The 9,390-nt window shown below is 44.3% G+C and overlaps 1 protein-coding gene across 1 annotated transcript in view; it reads right to left on the bottom strand.

Annotated features, from left to right (window-relative positions):
- Window positions 1-8,676, bottom strand: part of SDHB (succinate dehydrogenase complex iron sulfur subunit B) — a 19,404-nt gene extending 10,728 nt beyond the window's left edge. The window contains exons 1-2 of the mRNA XM_011363481.2: window positions 8,420-8,676; window positions 1,120-1,247 (exon numbers count right to left, since the gene is read on the bottom strand). Of these exons, the coding sequence (XP_011361783.1) occupies window positions 1,120-1,247; window positions 8,420-8,491 (200 nt within the window). The 5' untranslated portion in view covers window positions 8,492-8,676. The remainder of the gene's footprint in view (window positions 1-1,119; window positions 1,248-8,419) is intronic.
- Window positions 8,677-9,390: the final 714 nt, after the last annotated feature.

Genomic DNA, 9,390 nt, shown 5'->3' with positions numbered 1-9,390 from the left:
GATTCAACCTCTAGCCCCTCTCCATTCCCAGGTCAGGGGTGGGGGCCGAAAGTTCCAACTCTCTCAACTGGTTCCCCTAGCAACCAGCCCTCATCCTGTGGTTACCAAGGGGCTTTCTAAAAATCACCCCATGGACATAAACTCAGGTGTGGTGGAAAGGGGTTTGTTATAAATAACAAAGGATATCTTTTTCCTCATTATTTATTTGGAGCTATTTCAGGACTGGGAACAAAAATAAAGTGTTATTTATAACAAAAGATGACCCTACAGTCTTATCTCCTTTGGCTATCTGTGGAGATCCTTAAAAGTGGAAGATGGAAAAAGGGTGGTTCCAGAGAGATATGAGGGGAAGGTCTTGCCCTGCTGTTGCTGGCTCTGGTCCAGGCAAAGGACCGTGGCAGCCTCTCACTGCTGGGAACGGCCCTCTCAGCTCATCGCCAACAAAAAATAGGGACCTTGGTCTTATAGCCATGAGAAGCTGAATTCTGCCAATAGCTCAAAAAATGAATTCTCCTTTGGTCTCTAGAAGGGAGCACAGCCTGCCGACACCTTGACTTTAATCTGATGAGACCTTTACTAGACTTCTGACCTCCAGAACTATAATATAGCTATATATTATATCTATATATTAAGCCACTAAGTTTGCGGTTGTTATAACAGAAATAGAAAACTGGTATCGTAGGTATAGCTAGTTTTTAATATTTTAACTATATCCCTATCTTGTCCTATCACCATTTCAGCCAGGTTTATGGTGTTTATCATTATTACAGAATATATAGGTCCAGACGCATAAAATTAACATGAAAACATTCAATACATTTAGATTGATGATGTGTTAAATGACTTCAAATACTATGCATAAAGCCAACTTTACCGTTATTCCTAGAAATTTGTCACACTTTGATTTGGGGGAAGAAAGGTATTTTACAAGTTATACTTTTTGGTATTACCTTTCTGAATCGGGTGCCTATCTCATTCTTGTTTTAAAGAGACGATACATTCCAAAGCCATTGGATGATCTGTTTTTAACCCTTCCAAGGATGTGAAAAGCATGTCCCTGAATCAGATGAAGAGCTCATCTTTATTTATCAAATACCTAGCTTTCATGGAGATACTTACTTATTCAAATCAATTTCATAAGTTTGCATATGAGGTTTATCTCCAGTCTTATCTGGGTCCCATCGGTAGATGGCAAATTTCTTGATTCGGGGAGCTGTGGCTGCAGCTGTCTGGGCCCCTCGGCAGGCCTGAAATTTAAAAAGTTCACAAGGATCAAATTATTTAAAATGCGAGAAATCCTTTTATTTAGCCACACTATGAGCTGTAATACTAGATACAAACTCACGCATTACTGACACACAGTCTTCTTGGGAAAGGCAGTCATCCAATATTTAAGAAATAAACATTAAGCATTTAACTAACATGCCAGACATGGTGCTGGGGCTGGTGAGAGGGCACTTAGTAAAGCAGACAAAGCCTTTGCCCTCAACGAATCTACTCTGCAGTGAACGAGAGAGGAATTAAATAGTCACAGTAAAGTGTAAAGAGAGAATATGGCAGACTTACACTAATGTAAGAACACGGGAAGCCCCACAAACAATATTTAAGCTAAGCCTGATGAACAGGGGTAAGGAAAGGGGAAGAGGGGTGTAAGCTGAGGGAACGACACGTGTAGAGGCCTGGATGGGGATGAGCACAGTGCACCTGTGAGGAACTGAGAGAAGCCCAGTATGAGGTGGAGGAGTGGCTTGAGTACGGGCGGATGAGCGGCAGATGTGGGGAAACCGAGAAAGATTTATAAATTGTGTTTTATCCTAAGAGCAATGAGAGGCAGATAAATCATTTTTATCAGGTGGGTGACATAATCATTTTTATTTTTGAGAAGAATATCACTGGTTACAAAGGGAGAATTTTCACATGACAGACATTTGGGGAAACCGGAGCCAGTGATGTAAATCCAGAAAGCCACTGCAGTTGTCAAAATGAGATGCTGGTGTTTTCAGATTAGGTGTCAGAGTCAATTTGCGCTGCTGTAACAAAATACTAAAGATGGGGTGGCTTAAACAGCAAACATTTATTTCTCACAGCTCTGTAGGCTGGGAAGTCCAAGTCCAAGGTGTTGGCAGATATAGTATCTGGTGAGGATTCTCTTGTTGCAGACAGCTGCCTCTCTGCCATATCCTCATGTGGCAGTGACAGAGAGCTCATGTTTCTTCTTTTTATAAGGGCATTAATTCTATCGTAAGGGCCCTACCTTCAGGCTAACCTAACCCTGATGTCCTCTTGAAGTCCCCATCTTCAAATACCATCACATTGGAGATTAGGGCTTCCACATATGAATTTTGGAGGGACATACTCAGGCCAGAGCACTACATACAGCAGGAAAGAAGATAAAGAATACTGTATCTTAAAATAAATTTAGGGAACTAACAAACAGCTGAGTCGTGCGCTCTATGATGATTCTATTCTATCTCCTGGGCACTTATAGTCTCTGCCAGCGGGTTTCACACAGTCAGCCCAGGGATCCTGGAGTGCCATCTCAGGGGCTGCTGTCAGAGGGTCAGGTAAAGAGGGTGGGCCTCTGACTTCCCGCTCTCCTTCAACCAGAACAGCGTAACGATAAGAACGTATTTGCCAAAAGGGTGCTTTTGCTCAAAAAGAAAAAGTTTTATATTTAAATTCACACTCATTTTTAAAGCCACTATTTATTATTGCCAGGCACTGTATTAAACGCTTTATATATGAATAACTCCACTGAAGCATTTTAAAGATGAGAAAAGCAAGGTTCAGAGATCAAGTGATGGGCCCATGACTCAGGGCTGATAAATGGAGCCAGAACTGGAATCCAGGTCTGTCTGACTCCAGAACTCATGTTCCTAAACACGGCACTATCCTATTTATTTGCAAATATTCTCAGGTCTCTTCTTGGTGCCGTCTTTTCTTTATGTCCTCAACTACTTGGGGCGTGTGTATCAGTCAGGGGTCTCCAGAGAAGCAGAACCAACAGTGTGTACACACACACACACACACACACACACACACACACACACACACACACACACAATTATGTTCGCATGATTATGGAGACAATAACAAGTCCCATGATCTGCAGTTGGCAAGCTGGCGACCTAGGAGAGACCATGATGTAAATCCAGTCGAAGCTGAAGGGCTGTGAACCAGGGAGCCAATGGTGCAGTTATAGTCCAAAGACCGGCAGGCTTAAGGCCCAGGAAGAGTTGATGTTTCAATATGGATCCAAAGGCAGGAAAAAAAACCAAACAAACGAGGTCCCAATCCAAAAGCATCCAGGCAGGAGGAATTCCCTCTAATTCAGAGAACTGTCATGTCAGCCTTTTTGTTCTAGTCAGTCCTTCGACTGAGTGAATAAGGCTCACCCATGTTAGGGAGAACACTCTGAATCACTCAGTTTACCAGTGTAAACGTTAAACTCATCCAAAAACACCCTTACAGAAACGCCCAGAATAACATTTGATCAATTACCTGGGCACCCCATGGCCCAGTCAAGCTGACACGGTGGTAAAATCAACCATCACAGTGTGGGGCAGGTTATATTTTACATCTCCCAGTACACCTAGTCCAGGGCTTTACATGCTGCAGTTCAATCCATGGTTAGGAAAGACTGACGAAAAGAGCAAAACCTGAGCATTATACTAATGTAAAAATGTGGTTTATTTTAAGTGTACCATAAAAGGCTGAGTAGTGCAACCTTTATCAAGCCATTGACAAAACAAAAACTCTGCGCTGTATATGGCATTTACTCATAATGCTAAGTCAACAGCTAAACCGGTCCCATTCCACAGTCCTCGCAGCCCTATTTCGTTTGGGCAGAGGAAACAAGGCGGAGACCAGGCGAAGTCCTGCAGAGGGGATGATCCTGTCAGTCCCAATAGCAATTATAAGCTGAACCCTCAATTCGTATGCAGAAAAAAATCCGACTATATTCCAGGCTAGCTAATTCTCTTATAAATGGTTAAAGTAAAATCTCTGAAGGTCAATCGAGTAATTATAAGACATGTAATGTTGTTTGTCACTTGCTGGCAAAAAGAACCCCAAATTAAGTGAAGCTGAAACGTACCAGTTCTAAGTATGAAAAAAAAATACATGAAGAAAATGAAAGCCATATTTTACCTTATCACCGAGCTGGTTACGATTATTAACAAAAGGAAAATCATTTTTAGAACATTTCCACTAGGGACTCCATTTTGTAAAATGACAAGAACATTCGGCTACTGCCACCTTGTGGCCTTTAAGAGGAAGTAGAGAAAATGAAAAGAAAAGATTCAGGAACATCTTGGCTCCAGCAGCCTTACTTGCTTAGCGCCCCACAATCTTTCTTGTTTTTGTTCTTGTTCAGTGACGTTTAGTGCGGTATAATTCATTATAGTAAAAGTCACTAATTTTAAGTGTATACAGTCATGTGCCACTTAAAGATGGGGTACGTTTTGAGAAATGCGTCGTTAGGCGACTACATCGTGCGAACGTCACAGAGCGCACTCACACGAACCCAGCTGGCACAGCCTACTGCACACCTAGGCTGTATGGTCCAGCCTGCTGCTCCTGGCTACAAGCCCGTACAGCGTGTCATTGTATTTAATGCTGTAGGCAACTGTCACACAATGGTAAGTACTTGTGTATCTAAACATATCAAACATGGAAAAGCTATGGTAAAAATATGGTATGAAAGATAAAAAAATAGCACACCTGTACAGGGCACTCACTGTGAAAGGAGCTGGCAGGATTGGAAGTTGCTCGGGGGAGTCGTGAGTGAGGGTGAGTGGGTGTGAAGGCCTCGGACGTCACCGTACGCTACTGAAGACATAAACGCTGTCCCACAAGCCCCCCACCCCGCCTGCTTCGACAGGGCCAGAAATGGAACATCGACGCTGTCAATGCTGCTCCATAAACAGGGATGTGGGATGGACTGATTGGAAATATCGAGGAGAAACTGGATGGGTGAGGCACAGATCACCTCAATAGTAAGTGTCAGGAGGGAGTAAAGGTGGCCTGAGGATCAGTAGGAATTAGAAATGAAGATGGAGATAAAGAGGAACACGGGGGATTGTCATGGCAACGTGGGTTTGGCTAGTGAATGTGGGAGCGGTGGTCAGATTCAGGAACCTTGTGGTGTTCATGTAAAGAGGGTGTTTAACATGGAGAGGATGTAGAAACGAGAACTCAATATTCTGACTTTGGAAATTTGTTTCTGGTCCCGCTGACCCCATTTGGCACAGAGGACTCTCTCTGGCATCGAACTGATTTACCTATGCTTTACATCACAACCTGAGGATATTCCCAAAGTACAGTGACAGGTTGGCTTTGCATTACCAAATTATAAAAAAGAGGACTAAGAACTGGGCCCCACTGTTTAGTTCGGGGTGATAAGGAGAAATGAACGAAAAAAGAGACAGAATAGCCAATGTGTAAGAGGGAAAATCTGGAGACTTGGAAGTCAGGTGAAAAAAAAGTGTTTTGAGGAAGGAATGAATAAATGACAAATGCTTCAGAGAGAAAATTATCACGAGAATTGAGAAATGACCATTGGATTTAACAAAGCCAAGGTATAGATGAAGGGTTTGAGTGAGGTGATGAGGAGGAAGAGCCTGGCTGTTAACAGGTTCAAGAGAAAATGGGAGATGAAGTTTGGACAGTGAATTTGGACATCTCATGAGAAGTTTAACTAAAAAAATAAGTAGAGAAATGGCATGGTAGGTGGATGTGGCTTTTTTCTCTTTTAACATGAGAGAAATTACAGCATATTTGTGTGCTGCTGCTGCTCGTCTGACAGAGAAGGAAAAACTGATAATGCAGAGGAGAGGAATTATTGGAGAGCTATCTCTGAATAAGTGATGGGATGTAGAGCACGAGCAAAGGGTTGGCCATAGGAGTGCCGCCGAATTTTCCACGGTAACAGGAAGAAAAGGAGAATATATGGGGAAAAGCGGGAGGTAGGCAAAAGCTTGAGGTTTTTTATCTTTGTTGCCTGTCCAGCCATTTGCTATAAACCAATGATGATGGAGGGTCCTTCAAACTCATTGCTACCTCAATCTATAAAACTAATGAGTATTCAAAGCTGAGTGTACCTTTCTAGGAAATCTTGGATGAGATTAACTTCATAGTTTATAATTTAAAGAAACAAGGTAATCGACAATTTAAACTGAGGATGAGGAGGGTGACTTTTGGATCATGCTGAAGGATGCTTGGTATTCCTTTAAAAAAGCTTCCTGAAGGAACAGGCTTGGAGTTAAATAAAGCAGATACAGATTTGGAGGCAAGAGAAAAGGTGTGGAAATGGAGAGGAGGACGGCAAGGTCTGTATAAACCTGAGTAAAACAGAAGGTGCGGGCTTGTTCCTGAAATGTGTGAGTGGCACTGGTTCAAATCCAAGCTCTACCGCTTACTGTATGTTCTTTGGCAAATTACTCAACCTCTCTGATTTGATTTCTTCTTTTGTTAAACGGTAGGGAATTAAAAAATCTATCTCATTAAATTAACTGGAAGGTCAAGCTTCTAGTATATACAGCCCAGGAAATTCTGCTTTTTTTGGCGACATCATCAGTTCTTGTGTCATTCTGATTGGCAGATAGGTATCCTAAGCCTTGCCAGTGCTAGGAACAATGAGAGAGAAAACCGAAAGCAGGTGGTGCTTGCCCTAAAGGCATTCATAGCCTAGATGAAAAAGGAAGGCAACACGAACAGTTAATACATTACAGTTAAATACTCGCGGGCAGAACTATGGTTTGGTGGTGCAGACTAATGCATAAAAGGAATTCGGGAGAGAAATCTTACCATGTCCTAGAGTCCTAGGAACCTACATATTACCCACAGGTAACACGCTAAGCTCATTACTGAATTCTTTTGAGGTGGCTTTTGTATGAATGCACAGTCCTACAAGGATGGGAGAGGGACTCTTCCATTTCTCTGCCCTCAGGAGGCCCTAGAATTACAACATTGGACTTTGAAACTAATCTCTACGATTCGTTCTTGGAAGAGGGACCTGAGCCTTAGAACTCAATTCTCATTGGTGGGATTCACATAACTTAATTGCTTACTCAACAACTATAAAAGAAACTGGTAAACAAGGCCATTATTAATCATCAATTTCATGTTCAGAAGACACAGCTTGAGGCTCTGGTAGGCAGTCCTCTTCCCTTATTTCTCCTTTTCAGAAAGACTATAAAATACTTGTCCAAGTTCATATACAGCTGGAAAGAACCAGCATTAGAAAATAGGCCATATGCACTGTTTGTGGCCAGAGGTACTTACAAATGAGAGTCTCATGGAAATGCAACGGGGGAGAGGAACTAATACTTCTTGTACACCCACCATATACCCAGATCTGTGTTAGGAGTTTTTCACATATTATGTTAAAAAACTGGGTTTAGGTACTGGATCTACCAGTTCTTGGCCATGAGATGTTGAGCAAGTAAAAAAATTTCTTTCCGGGGCCTCGGTTTTCAAATCTCTCAAAAGGAGGTAAGAATTCCAGCTCGCCCGCTTTGTTGCTGAGGAGCCCAGAGAAGGAAACTGATTTGAAAGGGATTTGTAAATTCTTAGTACCTTATGTATGCAATGGCTATTTTCCTTCCCCTTCTAAACATTCCCATTTTGAATGCGTATCAGAAGTGTGTAGTTTCCTGAAAATACAAGAGGTGTAGGGATACCTACTGAATACCTATTGCACATTGAATAATAAAAATAAGAGCGGCACCACCGAATTCGGTACCTATGTGATCCATGCGCAAACTCTGTGAGGTCCGTACTATTATACGCCCTTTACAGAGAGGGACAGAGAGGATGACACTGCTTTAAGGAACCCAGTCTTTCCCGCAGCCTTCCACTGGGAAATGGGTCCAAATCCTTCAGGGGACCGAGTGCATTTCCCTCCATTTCTCCCTTCCCCTGCCCTGTCCCCAACAATTCGCTTGCCCTTTCCTTACCAATCCCGGTCAGGTCCGTCTTTACTGAGCCCTCAACCGTGCGCCCTGGAGGAGGGACCTCTCGTCCCAGTTCCTACCCCGCAGGTCTGTCTTTTCCAGAGGCGTCGGCTTGGTGAAAGAAAAAGGGTTCAGAGCCCAAATATTCGGATTCGAGTTCTGCTTCCACCAGTCACTTGCCATGTGACCTTGGGCAATTCAAAGTCCCCTCTCTGAACGTCTTTCTCTTTTTACTTATTTCTTAAACTCGCCTTCGCCCTCACCAACTCAGACTGCAGCAAGGAGCAGAAGGAAAACGACAGCCATGCTCCGGGCCAAACCACAACACTGCGCAGGAGCGGGTGGTCCTCCGCCTCCTGGAGGCCTGGCCCTGTGTTCCCGCAGCCTCCTGTGCGGCCTCCTCAGCTCCAGGCTGTCTCCGTGACCTTCAGTGCCTGCCCTCTCCCTGCGACCTCGGAGCTCACCTGCAGGCAGGCTCCGCCAAAGGCTGTGGCTGGGAATCGACGCCTCAAGGAGACTCCGACCACCGCTGCCATGTTGGCTCCTGACGTCCAGCACCACCCTTAACCCCGAAGTCACTCTCTGCAGGTATCGCGTTGACTACCTTGGCGCGCAGCCAGCGTCCACTGAGGATCCGTTAACCGCGTAGGAGCCACCGGGAGAGAGGCTACTTCCGGTTTCCTGGGCGGAAGGAGCGAAGGCAGAGAACGCCAACGCGAGCGGGCGCTGTTGCGGAGGGCTCGGCGCATGCCCAGTTGGTCTTCCGCGTTTCTAAGGTGACTTTCCCAGAAGGGGGCGGAGTCAGAGAGGGAGGGCGGTAGAAGGGGTGGGACTAAGATCGTGAGGGGGCGGAGTCATCCGATCCGAATTCAGTCCCGATTTTAACCCCTTTCATCCTGAAAATTTGTCAGCTGTATCACTCGTCTTTGTCGCTTAGTGGCTTTAATTAGACATTTATCGGACAGTGCGGTTTGCCCGAGACTATCCAGGTTTCAGCACTGGGAGTCCCGAGTCCCGTGGCCAGAGAAACCCCTCATCCCCGGGTAAATGGGGAGGGTTGGTGAATGAACCGAGGGGATTTTAAAGTTGACGGGCGAAGGTGGTATTCAGTCATTCATACATTTATTCATTCATTCAAAAATATGTATGGAGCATTGCTGTGTGCCAGGCGCTGGGACGCTGCAGTGCCACGCGCAGTTATCGTCCTCATTGAATTTACTCTCTAATAGGCAAGTAACCGTGCAATTACGGTACACTAAGCTCCGTTCTGTAAAGTAGAGGTGAGAAGGGAACCCAGACTTTGGTGGCTTAGTTAGCCATTTAGAGTTAGAAACCATTTCTTGAATGCCTACCGAATGCCAAACATTATGATCCATCATCTTACCTAATTCCCACAACAGCCTCGTGGGAGAGTTGTGCCTTTTTTTGGTCTCCA

The sequence above is a fragment of the Pteropus vampyrus genome, unplaced genomic scaffold (genome assembly GCF_000151845.1).
Source record: "Pteropus vampyrus isolate Shadow unplaced genomic scaffold, Pvam_2.0 Scaffold86, whole genome shotgun sequence".
In the NCBI taxonomy this organism is placed as follows: domain Eukaryota; kingdom Metazoa; phylum Chordata; class Mammalia; order Chiroptera; family Pteropodidae; genus Pteropus; species Pteropus vampyrus.
Note: the sequence above shows the minus strand (reverse complement) of the source record. Positions and strands in the feature narration are given on the sequence as shown.